The sequence below is a fragment of the Pelobates fuscus genome, chromosome 4, assembly GCF_036172605.1.
Source record: "Pelobates fuscus isolate aPelFus1 chromosome 4, aPelFus1.pri, whole genome shotgun sequence".
Taxonomy (NCBI): Eukaryota; Metazoa; Chordata; class Amphibia; order Anura; family Pelobatidae; genus Pelobates; species Pelobates fuscus.
The window spans coordinates 201506103-201524754 of NC_086320.1; the positions used below are offsets into that span (position 1 = coordinate 201506103).

At 39.2% G+C, this 18652-nt stretch overlaps 1 protein-coding gene across 1 annotated transcript in view; it reads left to right on the forward strand.

Moving 5' to 3' along the window:
* ANKH (ANKH inorganic pyrophosphate transport regulator) overlaps nt 1-18652 on the forward strand; it is a 154309-nt gene that overhangs the window by 69238 nt on the left and 66419 nt on the right. The window contains exons 2-3 of the mRNA XM_063451849.1: nt 4422-4638; nt 12407-12525. Coding sequence (XP_063307919.1) covers nt 4422-4638; nt 12407-12525 — 336 coding nt within the window. The remainder of the gene's footprint in view (nt 1-4421; nt 4639-12406; nt 12526-18652) is intronic.

Here is an 18652-nt window from a genome sequence, read left to right on the forward strand (position 1 = left end):
TGCCTGGGCATTTGGGCATTAAAACTTTATTCTTATGTGTGCGCTGTTCTTTAATCTGTATATTGTACAATACTGACATTCAGGCAGGAAGTGTCCTGCGTGGAATATAATGCATACTATGCCTTCTGAGGTCTCAAGGACACTCCAGGACAACTGTACATGTCATTCTCTGTGTGAGCATCTTGTATGCAAATTCTAAACAAGTATGTAATTCGCAGTATCAAGTGACATTACAAATGAGTGTCATATGAGCATTCTGGTGGAGGAGTTGAATTATTGTTGTGTATTTCCCCCCGTACTTTGAGTATGTATTGAATGATTGCAAGTGAATGCAGTATGTATTTATTTATGCATTTTAATTCAGTATCAAGAATTGACACAATTTACACAGGTCTCCCTTTCTTTGTGGTTCAGTACTATTATTACATGGAATCTAACACTCTTTGTGACAACTGTCAAACAACCAAAAGGAAGGATCAATCGTCACATTTTATTGCTTTTTTGAAGTGGGGTCTTAACCTTTTCCATGTGAACCTAATGACCTACCGCCGTGGATATTCTATTTTGTTTTTATTTTGGGGAAACCAGTTATCATCATATTGTGCACACACAGTAAAGTCTTCCTTGCACCTACTAAGAGGGCAACATTTATGTTAATGTATCTATAGTTATGTACGAGTGAAAATGTCTGCAGGCACAATGTGTATTCCTCATTATCTATTTCTGTATGGGTTTGGAGCACTGCAGTGTTGTATTACAGACAAAAATAGTTGATATTTAGACTATAGTGAAACAGAGCTGTCCAGTTTCTATATATGTTTTGTTATGCGCTGTTTTACACTTAGTCACAAAATGTTCTTTACATAAATCAAACAACTTTAGTAAATAAGGCTAGAATTACCAGATAACAGTTTTTTAGTATAGAGATGGTCATCCTGGAATTGTCAAACTGTCCATAGTAGAGGCTTATAGAAATACATGAAAAAAAACATGAGCTACCATTACACTCTATATGTCACTGTGTGTTTTATTTTTATGTCCCTAATTATGCTGAATACTCGCTATGCCCAATAGAAAAAAACTGGTGATTGAAATCCTTACATGTTATTAAATATTTCATGTACAACTGTAAAAATGGTCAAAATAAGGTATAAATATCTTTAAAGGCAAAGCCACACAGCTAAACAATTAATCTTACTGGATCAAGATATACTAAAGCATGGTACACACAAGCACTATGTATCCATATGCAAAAATAGTTGCAGAAAATAAACGATTTTATATCCCCTCTGAGTTGTGGGCGAAACGCGCGCGTCAGGGGAACTCGGCGGTCTTGAGACTTCACTTTCATTTAACATTCCATTAAGATCGGACACTCTTTTTGTTTCACGACCCCGAGTTGGCTTAACCGCTTATGCTTCAGGCAGCACTAGAATATTATATCAATTGAGGATCAGACTCTCTGTCCTCTTCTCCGACTTTTTGTGACATTAACAGCTTCATTATTTCAACAGCCTGAGCGGTTATTTATTCATTTGTGCTAACTAATTATGCATAAAAGCTTTTTGCAGCAGTGCTCTGATATATAGTGCACTAACTATCAGAGTGTTTGTGCAGCGTCCCATATCGCTTGGCACACAGATCACTACGATAAAAGTCTTGTTATCATGGGGGGCGGGGCCTAACCATCATGGTGGAGAGTCGTGTTTTCCATGAGCTCCAGCACAATCTCCACAAAACGAGCAGAAAACGACTCAAACGAGCGACACAACCGGCAGTATCGAACACCCACTGGTCGCCCACGATAAAGGGCACACAGCGGGCCACTCTGCTACCTGCCTGGAGCCAGATGGAGCCACAAATGGCATCGCACACCGGGACAAATGGAAAGTCGCCCGCAACCGGAGGCCCACCTGAAATGGCGGATCCGACATGTGCCGACGGCTCACTCGACAAACATGATATTCTTACACGACTTAACCTCCATTTCGAAGCATTCTGGAGGAAGCTGGAGCGTAAGCTGAATCAAACCCCACCAGCCTGGCCTCCTGCTCCCTCGAAGCGACCGCAACCCAGCGACCCGCCTCAAACAGCTCGATGGTTGAGGCATCGCCCAGCACCAAAGACCATCCGAGCAGGGCACCAACGCAAACATGTCTGCCCAACACGTCGATGCCGCAGCACACAACGTTCCGGCAGAGGCTTACCCCGTGTACCCAGATCACTCGGGCAAAAGGGCCACGCATCACAGCGTCACCCACCGGCACGGAGAAGGCCTAAGGGACTCGCCCCAGCCCATGAACTAAGCCGTGGGCCCCAGTCAGAACACACATCGCTGCGCTCACGCCGGAGAACAAATGAAGCAGAGCCCCACATGGAAAAGCAGGGTGCAGCCAATCGGCACCAACCACACCTGTGGGATCACCGCATCACCCCAAGTCCCCGACACAGCGACAACCAACAGAAATCACAGGGCTATATGGACTCCCTAAGCCTCAACTCGCATCCACGCCCTGGGCTAGCACACAGCAAGGGCATCGGCTGAAAGTGGCAGAACAACCCTCCGCAGCTCTGTTATCCGCGCTGCAAGTCCCCTAACACCGGAGGACACAGACCCGCAATTGCCAAACTTACCTAGCCGCTCCCTGTTATCATTATTGATCCACAGTTAAGCCTGTTTTATCGTACCTACAATTCCCTCCAAACCATGCATGCAGGACCCTACTCGGCGGGGCAACAAGGCCAGCAACAGGGACTTACTTGGCAGGAAAGTGGGGCACCTGAGAGAGGCATTGGCTAACCTCAGTACTGAGCATGGGAACTGAGTAACAACTGTTTAATTTTACTTTACTAGCATGTTTCCTTTATTTTGATCTCATAGAGAGACTTTAGCCTGATTTATCTGGGGAGCCTCCCTCTGGGAATTTCTATCGGATACAGTGCCTAAACTAACCAATAGTCTAAGCCTAACTAGAAATATCTAAGTCACGTTTGCAACCAGCCTTGATGTTATTATGTCAAAAGTGTATAGTATTTCCAAAATTGTGATATTGTTTTCTGTAGATGTAGCTCTCATAACTGGTAGCTGTTGATGTGGCACTATAACTATCGCAATGCACTTTGCTAATCCTGCGACTATTTCATTTATTGAGCGCGATGTAGTGGTTGTACACAGCGCACATACATGCATATTACATAGCCTGCCGTTAGAGTTTTACCTACACAATGCAAGCCACCTCTTGATCTTTGGTTAAGTACTGCGCTAACCCACCTATTAGATGTTATGCATTCCAGTATAGAACGACATGATATTCTTAGCAATGATTCTCGTTAACTTTACATATAAGTGTTTCTTGAATTACAATAAGTGTTCCTAGCATGTTATCCTATTTCATAACAAAAATGTGCAACTGTATATCGCCATGACCTTGTAAGCAGTATTCCACCTGTGTCTGCTGTCGTGGCACCACAGGAATGTTTGTTAATCCTATTTGCACCAAAAATAAAGAATAAAAAAAAAAAAAAAAAAAAAAGTCTTGTTATCATATTCCCTTTTTTTGTATGCTGCAGCTAGGATACTCTGTATTTTGACAAACATACCTGCTACAATACAGAGTCAATACCGTATATAGTCCATGCGGATTGATAATTTCGCATGGCACAAGGCACACTACTTGTTCAGCTCTATTTAGAGATTTGTTACAAGATCTTTCCTTTTTTATGCTGCAGCTATGTTACTTTGTATCTAGACAATAAACCTGCTACAATACAGTGATTCAAATGTATATAGCTCATGTGAATTGCAAAACCTCGTTTTGCACGCATTACTGGATAAAGGTTTCTGGAAACTTTTGAACAGAACTTCATTACGATCATACACTCTCAGTAATTATCATGTCCACCTTTCTGGTATATACTCTAGTGTAACTATCACTTTCATTTTTCTGTATATACTTTAGTTTATTTAGTTAGATTTCCATTATGACCTATTTCAACCTGGGAATTTGACCATTATTTTTATAGTGGTCCAATATTTACATATTTCTTCATAAATAGGTCATTTACCAGAGATAGCCAATACATTGGTTTACAACCTATGTTTAATAGATTGTAAATATCTTTGTACACATTTCTATTTATGAATAGTATTCCTATTTAGGACATTCAGACCCTAATTTTACTATTACTAATAAAAGTTACATTTTAAGGGCACTCACTTTTTCTCTTTCACTAACTTCTTTAATTTCTGGGTTAACCACTATATGAGTACCCTTTAAGCTTCCTCTTTCTCGCATTACTTTTTTATATCCATTTATAAGACCAAGATATATTTGTAATAGCATTGGATTTTTCCTGCTTAAAAGATGTCAAATGTTCCCTTATCACATCTGACTGAAACCTGTAATTGTGTTTCCTTTCAGGCATTAAATAGAGGAATTGCTGCGGTCAAAGAAGATGCCATTGAGATGCTTGCCAGCTACGGTTTGGCTTACTCCCTCATGAAGTTTTTCACGGGTCCCATGAGCGACTTTAAGAACGTAGGCCTAGTCTTTGTGAACAGCAAGCGGGATAGGACGAAGGCTGTACTGTGTATGGTCGTAGCTGGCATTGTGGCTGCTGTGTTTCATACACTCATAGGTACTTCTAAGACTTTCCATTTTTGATGACAAAAGTGTATTATGAATGGCTGGAGGGGAGTGAAATACATTATTGAATTGCACATTTTAGGCTAAAATGAACGAGTTGAAAAAGTATCAGAGTTGAAAATATTTTTACAGGTTAAGTGAATAACCTGAATTTATATTGCAATAATGCCATCACACAGTGCAAGGTATAATACTACTTCACCCAGGCTTAATTTATTTAATCACAATAAGCTTATTAAAGTGTACCTATCCTCCACAAATCATGTGGATGAAAAGTTTATCTTTAGGTATAGAGTAAACATTGTACTGGCAAAATTAATTAAAAAAAAAAAAATGTGTAGATTAAAATATATATACTTAACCTGAAGTATGCCCTCTTTTTATCCAACACGGTACACTGGATGAGATTGATAGCAGCCACAATACTTAAATGAGTGTGGGTTTTCACTATTGGTGATGTGAGATACCATCACATCACTAAGAGGCAGTGTGGCTGTCTTGAACTCTTAAAGGTTAAGAAAAATGTATAACAAAATAACCTTTCACCTATACATTTGCTGGCATACACAATGTATAGATGATTGGCCTGACAGCTGTACTTTTAACACAGAGTAGTCTATATGTGTGCAGAAAGTGACAAAGTGACAAAGTGATTTGTTCAAGTACATTGGAAATTATAGCTAAGAGAGTACATAAAGACACTTGCTTTCATATTTCAAATTGCAAACGGGGGAGCATTATATTTTTCTACATACATCCTATCATTTGTTGGGCAAGTAGTAATTTTTGCCAAGCAGGATATGGTTATTTTAATTCATGCAAGAAAAGGCCAGTTGAAAATATAGCTATTGTGATTTTATTCTAGAAGGGTTATTTGTAAAGTTGGGAATTATTGGTAATTCAAACTTAATTTAATATTTTACACTAAAATGGTTGAACAGATAATATAGTTTAATTGAAGATTAATTTTTCCAGTTTGGCTATTTTGGCTTAGAAATTGAAGTGTATTTTGAATTCCCAATAATTCAAAGCTTAGTAAATAACCCTGTATGTATTTTAAGTGTGTTGCTTTAATGTCTAAAAATGTAAACCTTACTGTTTCTCTGAAATTGCGGTCATTTTAAGTGGTTTTGGTGCTGAGAGTGTCCCCCTAAAATTAAAGCTGTCAGTCTACACTTGCATACATTGCTTGATTTTTACGCCAATGTGCTAGAATAAGGAGACAAAACAAAAAAATGTCACTGTGTAGATCTTTAAAGGACCACTATAAGCACCCACACCACTTCAGTTTAATGAAGTAGTCTGGGTGCCTGGTCCAGCTAGGGTTAGCCCTTTTTTCAATAAACATAGCAGTTTCAGAGAAATATATATAAATGGGTAATCCAGCCTCTAGTGGCGGTCTCACTGACAGCCACTAGAGGGCTTCCGCGCTTCTCACTGTGAAAATCACAGTGAGAAGACGCCAGCGTCCAAAGAAAAGCATTGTAAATGCTTTCCTATGAGACTGGCTGAATGCGAGCGCAGCTCTTGCCGCGCATACGCATTCAGCCGACGAGGAGGAGAGGAGGAGGAGAGCTCCCCGCCCGGCGCTGGAGAAAGAGGTAAGTTTAACCCCTTCCTCTCCATCCAGCCCGGCGGGAGGGGATCCCTGAGGGTGGGGGCACCCTCAGGGCACTGTAGTGCTTTCCTGGCACTATAGTGGTCCTTTAATGAACTGTGATCTGCATTTTGTAACCTTCAAGCCATTCAGCCCTCTCACTCCTGAGTAATATATTTGCAGAAGTACAAAAAGAAACAATGTGTGTGTACACCCACCACAGTGTAATAAGTGCTTAATTTATATCAGCAGAAAGAAACTTTCCTGTATAGGATAAGATTTCCAATAGTATCCCAAAAGACTTCCTCTTGTCTTCCACACAGTATAAGCAAAAAAAGGGGATGATCTGCTGAACCAATCACAAATAAAACAACATAGTGTATAACTGTGTATAAAGGCAAATTGTAAAAGTTGCATTCACAAATGGCCACTCACACTTTCACTGAAGTTTGCAAGCCTTGAATATTTTTCTTTTTCAAAATGGAAATTCCAAATCTTCTGTCTGGGTTAGAATCTTCATAGATGTATTGGCATATATGTGCTCAAGAAAAAAGTATATATAAAAAAAAAATGAGATGCACATTCAGAGTAAAGTACAAAAAGAGTATTTAATAACTTACATCAAGATATAAAATCATCAGTGTAGTCCCTCTATGTCAACACCAGGGGTCCTACGCATTTCATCCAACCAAATAGGACTTCCTCAGGGACTTGTGTGGTGTGTGATCAACAGGTACAAATGAACAAACAATAAACAATAAAATTCCCCTCCCTCCCCAGTCCTTATATATCCCTCAGTGTCCACATAATGAGTAGTCTCCTGCAGGTGTCTCTTCTCTATTTTCCGGGCTGATTTCACGATCTCCTCACATGCGCCGAGTGTTATGACGTCATCATGTCCGATGACGCGTGTGTTCCATCATGCGTTCCTTTGCCAAAACCCGGAAGTTAGCCGAGAATTGCTGTCTTTCTGCTCCTTGCTCGATCTCAGTCAGGCATATATTTATAGTTAGTGGAAACAAGGAACAAGAGGAAGGGGTAGTAAATACTTCACTCTGCATCAAAGAAGTTCAATACTTAAAAATAATCAATTATCATTATTCTTCATACATCTATTGATACTATCTATATTATAAAAATACATACATATAAATAAAAATAAATACAAAAAATATATATAAAAAATATACAATTTCTTTCAAGAGCACAAACATTCTTATAGTGAACAAAAGGTGCAATACCCAAATGTATATTGCATTCTTCCCATTGATTTTTAGTACAAAAATATAGACCATTTAAGTCATTTTTGCAGAATCCATTTCAAAAGAAATACTTTCTTCACTCTATATAGTTGTAATGTTATAGGTCTATATTGAAAAATTATATTATATATTTATTTAATTTTCATATAGGGGGAAGGGGGGCGTTTTTTACAACCTACCTCCACAATTTCTTTCAACTTCAAGGCATGCCATTTACAAATTCCCAAAAATATACAATTTGCTTATTATGAGTTCCATTCTTTCAATTTATTAAGCCCCCAAAATTTCATTAATTTGGATCTATTGAATTCAAAATATATGTTAATTAAAAAAATTTATGAATAGAGATAGTAGCCTGGATCTACATAAAAGATCCTATTATAGTCTTATTAGCCATAGAAAAAATGCAATATTTACAAAGGAAGTATAGAGAAGAAGGTACTAAAAAAAGGTTTTTTAATCTTCAAAAAAGCTCCACAAATCTATGTCCAAATTTAATCCATAGGGCTGCAAAGTTTTTAATTTATTAATCCAAAAGGTCTCTCTTTGTGAGAGTCTCTTGGCAAGATTGCCCCCTCTCCAATAGGGTTCAACATGTTCAATGCCCATGAAGGAAAAACCTGACCAGTTAAACTTGCTGCAGCCGTTACAATGAATTGGAACAATATGTTTAGTTGATTTTTTTTCCGGATGTTATTCTGATGTTCTAATATTCTTTCTTTTAATTTCCTGCACATTCTTCCTACATATTGTTTCCCGCATGGATAATTGTAACATGTACACTACATTTTTGGTATTACAATTTATATTGGATTTCACTTTAAAAAAAATTCTTTAGTCATTGTACTGTTAAATTCTTTTTTCTGTATATATCTTTGATTCTTACAGGCCTTACATGAGTTACATGGGTTGAAACTCTTTATATGTGTTTCATTCTTTTTTCGCTGGACCTTTAACGCATAGCTTGGGGCCAATACATTCTTTCGATTTTATGTTTTTCTAAAAATAATTGGTGCCTTTTCTGGTAGTGCTTTTCCCAATATTGTATCTTTACGTAAAATACCCCAATGTCTATTTAGAATCTTTTTTATTCTCCAATGATTAGTGTTATATTGTGTGACAAATGAAAATTGGTAATTATTTTGAATTGCCTTTTTTGGTTTAGATGTCATTAACTTCTTCCTATCTTGCCTTCCAATTTCTCCAATTTCCTTTTCCAATAATGTTGGTTCATATTTTTTCGTTATAAATTTATTTTTCAGATGTTTAGCCTGTTCCTGGTAATCTAGATCTTTCGAACAATTTCGCCTTACTCTCATAAGTTGCCCCTTTGGAATAGACTCCAACCATTTTTCCTGATGGCAACTTTTCCTATGTATATAGCTATTTCCTTCTGTTTTTTTGAAATAACATTTAGACTGAATGACTTGATCTTCTACAAAAAAACATATATCTAAAAAATGAATTGTTTTAACATCTATCTCATAAGTGAATTTTAATCCATAATCATTTAAACTTATATAGTTAAGGAAAAGTTGTAGTTCTTCTCGTGAGCCCTGCCAGATCATTATTACATCATCGATAAAACGCTTCCATAGGACCAGGATCGCAGCCCAGCCATGCCCCCTCCATACGTGATTGGATTCCCAATCACGCATGTATATGTTGGCATAGCTGGGGCGAACCTGGTCCCCATTGCTGTCCCGGTAATCTGGAGGTAAAACGAATCATCGAAGAAGAAGTAATTATGCTTCAAAATAAAATTAATGCTCTTAAGTATGAATTCACGAAAATCCGTTGAAACATTTTCATCTTCCTCCATGACCCATTCCACTGCATTTAAACCTTTATTATGTTTAATGATTGTATACAATGAAGCGACATCTATAGTCACCCAAATGAAATCCTGTTTCCAAGTGATGTCTTCCATTATTCTTAAGATGTGCGATGTGTCCTTTAAATAAGAGGGTGCTTCACATCTCTATCTCTATTCATAAAAAAAAATTAATTAACATATATTTTGAATTTAATAGATCCAAATTAATGAAATTTTGGGGGCTTAATAAATTGAAAGAATGGGACTCATAATAAGCAAATTGTATATTTTTTGGAATTTGTAAATGGCATGCCTTGAAGTTGAAAGAAATTGTGGAGGTAGGTTGTAAAAACCGCCCCCCTTCCCCCTATATGAAAATTAAATAAATATATAATATAATTTTCCAATATAGACCTATAACATTACAACTATATAGAGTGGAGAAAGTATTTCTTTTAAAATGGGTTCTGCAAAAACGACTTAAATGGCCTATATTTTTGTACTAAAAAGCAATGGGAAGAATGCAATATACATTTGGGTATTGCACCTTTTGTTCACTATAAGAATGTTTGTGCTCTTGAAAGAAATTTTATATTTTTTTATATATATTTTTTGTATTTATTTTTATTTATATGTATGTATTTTTACAATATAGATAGTATCAATTGATGTATGAAGAATAATGATAATTGGGATGGATATCTGGTGTAGGTCGGATCTGGAGCCGCGTGGTCCAGTGTCGGTGGGGACCTCATTAACCTCGTTCGCCTCCCCCTCCCTCGTCCTCCCACTCCTCGCATCTTTCTCTTCTTCTTTTTTCTCCCCTCTTCCTCGCTTAATCTCTTCTTCTTTTCTTCTTTTACTTCTTCACTTTTCACATCTTCTTCATTCTCTATTTCTCATTGTCTCAGTCTATGTGTTCGTTTATATTTTTTCCTCACACAGGCGTGAGTATACTGATGGAGAATTGAGGATGCCTAAAGTTAACTCTGGCATAGATAGAGTTAGGGCTCCTACATAAGATATATCGCCTGAATAAAATTACAAAATCCTCGGTGGGGGGCAAGTGATGTAGAATTTATAGCGAGGCTTGCCGAGTGGGCTGCTGTCAAATTTTGTGTTTACGAAACTGATCTTTTGCATTTTGGCTTCTGCGCAAGCCTCACAGTTGTATTGCTCTTGCTATGCCTATCGTGTGTTAAGCATAGAATTTTAAAGAAACACAAAATCCTCGATGGGGGGCGAGTTGTGTAGAATTCAAGAAGTGGCTTGTGATGTCGGCTACTGTCAGTTACTGTGTTTACAAGACTGATTTTTTGTGTATTGGCTTCTGCGCAAGCCTCCAAGTTGTACTTTTCTCGCCTTACCTATCGTGTGGAAAAATAAAGAATTAAAAAAAAAATAAAAAATGAATAACGATAATTGATTATTTTTACGTATTGAACTTCTTTGATGCAGAGTGAAGTATTTACTACCCCTTCCTCCTGTTCCTTGTTTCCACTAACTATAAATATATGCCTGACTGAGATCGAGCAGGGAGCAGAAAGACAGCAATTCTCGGCTAACTTCCGGGTTTCGGCAAAGGAACGCATGCTGGAACGCACGCGTCATCGGACGTCGGACGTGATGACGTCATAACACTCGGCGCATGTGAGGAGATCGTGAAATCAGCCCGGAAAATAGAGAAGAGACACCTGCAGGAGACTACTCATTATGTGGACACTGAGGGATATATAAGGACTGGGGAGGGAGGGGATTTTTATTGTTTATTGTTTGTTCATTTGTACCTGTTGATCACACACCACACAAATCCCTGAGGAAGTCCTATTTGGTTGGATGAAACGCGTAGGACCCCTGGTGGTGACATAGAGGGACTACACTGATGATTTTATATCTTGATGTAAGTTATTAAATACTCTTTTTGTACTTTACTCTGAATATGCATCTCATTTTTTTATATATATACTTTTTTCTTGAGCACATATATGCCAATACATCTATGGTGATTCTAACCCAGACAGAAGATTTGGAATTTCCATTTGGAAAAAGAAAAATATTCAAGGCTTGCAAACTTCAGTAAACGTGTGAGTGGCCATTTGTGAATGCAACTTTTACAATTTGCCTTTATACACAGTTATACGCTATGTTGTTTTATTTGTAATTGGTTCAGCAGATCATCCCCTTTTTTTTGCTAATATATTTGCAGAATTGACTGGGTGTAATTCCCTGTCAGTTTCTTTAACATTTGATGAGGTGAAATGAAAATTAACAGGTCATATCAAATATTCCATAAAGGAAATTGTTAATTTATTCTTAACTCTGTAGTAATGTGTTAAGAAAGATATCAGTAATAGTTTGCCTCCTTTTAATTTGAAATAGAGCCGACCCTGTTACCACCAGTGTTGGGGTAATGTCCACAGTAAAATGTAAATAGTTTATAAATTCTTTTATATCCTTTCCATATTTTTCCAATTTTTCCCACTGTCCCTCTTAATACACCACTGCTGGCTATCATACGTTTCAATTTCTTTTATCTCTTCTTTTCCATCTGCAGACCATCTTTACTTCTTTTCCTTACTTGTTTAAATGAAGAAAAAATAATATATGTATTTTGTGCATGCCTTTTAAGTGTCCCAGGTTTAGTAGGCCCATTGTGAATTCCAAATTGTGTTCCCTAGTGTCCTGTATCTTGAGACACCAGAGAATTATTACCAATTGGCACAGCGCTAATGCATCATTAGATGTGTTTGTGCTATGCTCAGTATCATAAGGTCATTAAGAACATGAACCTAGTACTTCCGTAGTGCTCTGTGTATATTCTGCCCTGAATGACCCTGTCCAGAATGCCTGCCTGTCAGTCTGCTGTACATGCATGGCATGATAACAACCCTCCTTATGAATTGGACCTATGGCGAACTCATGATGTAAACTCCCCTCCGGCTTGTCCAACTTACATACCTTCCATGGGTGGAAGATATGGAAACACTATGTAAGTGTCTCTTGTTTATGTATGTGTGCACTCTGCTATATAATGACTAGCTGAGCAGACAGGTGGATAATCTAATTTACTCTTTTACTTTTTCAGCATATAGTGAACTGGGGTACTATATAATAAACAAGCTGCATCATGTAGATGAATCCGTTGGAAGTAAAACGCGAAAGGCCTTCCTTTACCTTGCAGCGTTTCCATTTATGGATGCTATGGTAAGTCACAAAGGTTTATGGGTGGTTTCATGTTTTCTTCTCAATAAACCCTCATCATGCTCAATATACTACTTTCTGATACTACTTTTTACTTTAATACACGTCATCAATGTTTTCTTACAATCTGTGTCATGAAATTAATTATAATGAATATACGTCAAGTACAAACTGTTCTCAAATACCAATATGTGTTTGTTTGTTTTGTATAGCACAGGAGCAAAGAATGCTTTTTTTTCTGTGATTTCTAGATATGGAGTTTCGTTTCAGGCTGAAAGTGCAGTCCGGCCAATCAGGGGTCAGGCTGAAATTCTGATTTTCAACCCCGAGCTGCCACATGCCAAAATTGAGTGTAAACAGTTTAATGGAAGCACAAACATGCTTGTTTTCAATCTTGATTTAGAGTAAAAAAAATAATAGTTTCTGAAGAAGTGGTTCAGAGGAACCCAATTTTTCTGCAATGAGCAAGTCTAGTGATTTATTTTTGACCAAGTAATTAACCATCAGAATGTTGTTCTATTTAGATAACATTTTTGGAAAATACCACTTGTGTGCAGCAGAAATTACCAGAAAGGATTTTATTTAAAAAAAAATTATATTGTACATAATTAAATTGGGAAATAGCAATAAAGTAATTAGAATATTAAAGAAAAATCAATAAATGGTATTATGAGTATATATTATTAGAACCACTGTGTTTGTGTTTTTGTTTCTAGTGCATATATCCTTAAATCCATTTTAGTGCATCTTCAGGTTTCTCTTACTCATGTATAATCTGCCATCCTAGTTTTTTTCGTTTGTTTGCATATGAATTTTTAAGCAGTTAAGACACTTTTACGTAAAATGAAAATTAGATTAGCAAGTAATAAAAAGTGAACACCAGTATGTAAACAGATATCTCACAACAAACTGAATTGTCTGACATATCAGGCATATATAAAGAATTAAACAAGTCGGAAAACAACAAAAGTCCAACCCAGTAACACCTCTGAAAACATGTCTCAACAAGAATTAAGTTAATTGTGCTTATGCACACCAAGAGAGGCAAACGGAACAGAAAAAAAAAAATCGGAAAAAAAAACATTATTAACAAGAGCAATTGTATGTCAAACATTTTCCAATAAGGAATCTAGCTAAGTTGCTCTTAGTGAGTAAGATAAGTCCCTCTGCTGTGCATAAAAAGATCACCCCTGCCTACCAGTCTCAGAAGTGCAAACAACTCAAGTGGTGGACAGTGGGGACCTGAATAATTATATGTGATGTTTGCAAATAGTAGCCCCATAGTGAGTCCGGGTACAACAAGACAAAGTGACGCCAGAAAGGGTTAAGTAACCCCTGAGATGCACTGGGACTCCATTAAGACAAAAAAAAAAGGAGGGAGGAAGTGGCATGGATGTCTAAAGTAACTGGAACATCAAGCAAGAAGGGAATGAAAAAAAAGACACGAAAGAAAAGGAATGGTGGAAAATAGAGAGGGAGGGGGAGTGGGAGTGGAGAGTAGTAGACCTAGGAGGTTTATGACAAAGCATAAGGACAGATCATTCCCAGGCAGGACCCACACATGGTGGATCACTTCACACTTTAGTATAGAGTAACTCCCAGAGAGGAGACAAACTCCAGCTAATAGTGCCTTCTGCGTGTGTAACGTTCCTTAGCCTTCACTGTTTCTTCCTCCAGATCTTCAAATCTGTGAGTATCCTTTACCTCCTGAACCCACCGTGACAAGGATGGAGCACAAGAGCTCCTCCAAAACAACACATGTGTTCAGGAGACGGAAGATCACCGATCTCTTCTACACCTGCACTGGGAGCTGTTTTGGTTTTTTTTTTTTGGTGGGGGTGGGTGGTTATTTTGGAACACCTTTTATTCACCAGACCAGATGCAGGTAACCAAGATATTGTGTGTAGTCATGGCAGATTGACTAAATAGACAAATAAAACTGCTCTTGGATGATAATCTTCATATCTCATGAACTGTTGATGGATAGTAAAAAGAACACATAAACCAGAATGAGAGGCTCATGACTGGTGTATCTTCTTCTTGGTTTGGTCAGGACTCATTGCTGCGCTGTACAAGCACAAAAACATCAGGAACTGTAAAGATCTTTTTTTATTTTAAATGTCTTTAATTGTTTTGAATATTTTCATGCATTAAAATACAAGGTCATTTCCTCTCTATATTGATTTTTGTTTTATTTGTAGGACAGCAGACTATATTGAGCACTATTATAAGCAATGGAAGAAATTGAATTATCACACTTAAAAAAACAATGATATTATTATGTAGTTAAACTTAAAGGAACACTATAGTCACCTACACAACTTTAGCTTAATGAAGCAGTTTTAGTGTATAGATCATGCCTCTCAGGTTTTACTGCTCAATTAACTGCCATTTGGGAGTTAAAGGGACACTCCAGTGCCAGGAAAACAAACCGTTTTCCTGGCACTGCAGGTCCCCTCTCCTTCCCACCACCCATGCCATGTTGCTGAAGGGGTGAAAACCCCTTCAGTGACTTACCTGAGACCCCCGCCGATGTCCCTCGGTGGTGGTTTCAGGTCCGCCCACGCTCCGACCAATCGTGCGCGCATTAGACCTCTCCATAGGAAAGCATTGAAAGCATTGCTTTCCTATGGGGAATTGAGCGACGCTGGAGGTCCTCACAACGCTGGAGGTCCAAACCTGTGCTAGAAACCAGGAAGTGCCCTCTAGTGGCTGTCTAGTAGACAGCCACTAGAGGAGGAGTTAACCCTGCAATGTAATTATTGCAGTTTATGAAAACTGCAACATTTACAGCTGCAGGGTTAAGGGTAGTTGGAGTTGGCACCCAGACCACTCCAAGGGGCAGAAGTGGTCTGGGTGCCTGGAGTGTCCCTTTAAATCACTTTGTTTCTGTCTATGCAGCCCTTGCAACACCTCCCCTGGCTATGATTGACACAGCCTACATGAAAAAAACTGGTTTCACTTTCAATCAAATGTAATTTACCTTAACCCCTTAAGGACCAAACTTCTGGAATAAAAGGGAATCATGACATGTCACACATGTCATGTGTCCTTAAGGGGTTAAACAATTGTATCTCCTGCTCTGTAAATTGAACTTTAATCACATACAGGAGGCCCTTGCATGGTCTAGCAAGCTATTAACATAGCAGAGGATAAGAACATATAAATTAATCAGAACTTGCAATAAAGAAAGGATAAACTTTAAATGACTCTTTACAGGAAGTGTTTAGGAAGGCTGTGCAAGCCACATGCTGGGAGGTGTGACTAGGGTTCATAAACAAAGGGATTTAACTCCTAAATGGCAGAGAATTGAGCAGTGAGGCTGCAGGGGCATGATCTATACACCAAAACTGCTTCATTAAGCTAAAGTTGTTTTGGTGACTATAGTGTTCCTTTTAAAGGCAGGGACTATTTGGCACTCTATGGTTGATTAACAGAAAAGTACCAGAAAATATGAGCAGAATTAGATTACATTTATGATTAAGCTTGTTCATAAGGAAATCTTGATAAGAATATTTTTTTTTAATCTCGCGTATATACACAAATAGTGCTTGACTTCAAAGTGCATGTGGTTTAATTGCTAAACAGCCAACTTGAAAATTTCATGATAATTTAGCTTTTCAAGTGAGTTGGTGATTTTTTTTTTCATATCACTACAACACACTGCTGAGTGATTAGACCTCCCAATGTGTACTTTTTTTTTTTTTTATAAATTCTTTATTTTGAGCGTGCAAGGAATAACAGAACATCGTACGATGCCACAACAGCATTAGTAAGTGTATGAATAGCACAGAAGGTCACATGTGGCTCAGAGGAGACGGCACATTTTAAAATATTATTATGAAAGACAAAACTGTTCGTTATGGTAGCGTAACTTTAACGTGGAGTACACGCTTATGCAGGCTAAATTAGCTGGTATTTGAGTTAGGCAAAATAGTGATATTAAATTTAGACTATTAATTAAACGTGTGCTCTGGCTTTAAGTACGAGCTTAAGCTTGCTAAATTAGCTGGCTTTGAGTTACATAAAATCATGAGAGTACATTCAAACAATAAATTCAACGTGTGCTCTGGCTTTAACCTTGAGTACAATCTTAAGCATGCTAAATTAGCCAGCATTTGAGTTAGGTAAAATCATGATATAAAATTCAGGCAATTAATTCCACGTGTGCTCTGGCTTTAACTTTGAGTACAAGCTTAAGTATGCTAAGTTGGGCGGGGCTTAGCGGCAGAACGAGCCGGACGCCATTTCTGGCAGCTCCATGCAAAACAATCTGAATCCGTCTAACATCATCGAAAATACAAGCCATCCACGCAAATAAATACATGTATTACCCGGGGGAGACCATCCTGCATCGCCCGATGCCATTTCGGTACAATCCGAGGCAGGCAAAGCCCAAAACGAAAATCCGGGCCTACTACACGCCAAACTACCGCGGCCTGGAGTACTTGTGGGGCGGAGAGAGCCTGGGAGACAAAAGTGCCGAACATCCACAGTACCCCGACCAAATCCACGAGGTTATGGGGCGCAGATCACAAAGACCACACCAACGTACTGCCACAGCATAGCCTGATATAGGGGCACTGCTACAGAAACAAACCCCAGCCAAAATGGCGGCCGACCAAGGCCCAGACCCCCCACAGACAGAAACCCCTCCAGCACAGGCCACTCAGGGAAACACACAGAGAACTCCACAGCCCACGCAGACCACAACCACCAAAACTATACCCCCACAGGGAACAGCAGACCCAGCCACCAAGCAAGACCTGGAGCAGATGCAGACTATGCTACAGGACATACAGTGCCTGCTGGCAGCAGACTTACCAGCGCTCAAATCAAGCATGCAACAGATCACAGAAAAAGTGACTACCACTGAAAACCAAGTAAAAACAATACAAGGAGAAATCTCTACGATACAAGACTCGCTCCATCAACTACAACACGACCAGCAACTCTTGTCAATACAATTGGCGGCGCAGGAGGATAAAAACAGGCGCAACCATATAAAAATCAGAGGCATCCCGGCCTCGGTGAGCAAAGATCTACCGCACTACGTGAGGCGACTCACACAATCATTACTCCCTCCTGCAGTAACAAAAAAACTCAACTTTGCAGGGATCTACCGCCTACCCACGCCTCCAAGAGCCGCCACAATGCTAGCCGGAGATGTCATCATCCGCTGCGTCCTACCTCAAGACAAGGGGCACATCATGAGAGCAATCAGGGGTAAGACCCCGCTTGATTTCGAGAAGGTCCAACTGACTTTCTACCAGGACCTATCCAAGGCCACACTCCAGTGGAGAAAGTCGCTTGCGGAACTCACCTGCCACCTGCGCACAGCAGGGATACCATACAGATGGGGGAACCCTCGCTCCTTACTCATCACCCACCAAGTGACCACCCATAAACTCTCCACAGGGGCTGAGGCCCCTACACTTCTTGCAAAACTGGGCCTACAAAACTTGCCCACTCTGGACACTCCCCACGTCTGGAATCCGGATGCCTTGGAAACGTTTGTGCCGAGAGGGCAGAGAATGGACACGAAAGCCACCTGACGGACAGGGGAAGAGAGGTCTCTTTCCCCTGCCCGCTCAAAGGCAATACCCATATGCCTTGTTTAATACAACCTGTATTCTCCCCACCTTCCATGCAATATAATTCTGATGTTTATGTTACCACCTGCTTACTGCACACCTGAGGACTTAGCTGCTGCTTTACCAGACCACAAGCCGCAGCCTAAGCCAAAACCTACCCCCAGACAGCCCCTAGGTTAGGGCTACCACCACTCACGAGTAGTCTTCAACGAAACTAGACCACCAGACCACTACAGAACGTAGAAATGGACACATGCACTACTCACTAGACAATCTGCCCAACAAAACGATACCCAATACACCCACATGGGCCCTAGCACCACACCGCACCTGCACGCAACTACTTCCTAACACCTATAGGGTCATGCCTCCGACACCGACCCATGACCTAGGTACCGCACCCGCAGACGAGTTGCAAAACTAAACCCATACACGAACCCAACTCCTACCTAGGATTTTACACGTGTTATACTTAACAAAAATTGTGCCAAAACTCATCAAATGCACTATTGAACCTCCGTTAAAACCTGTTACCC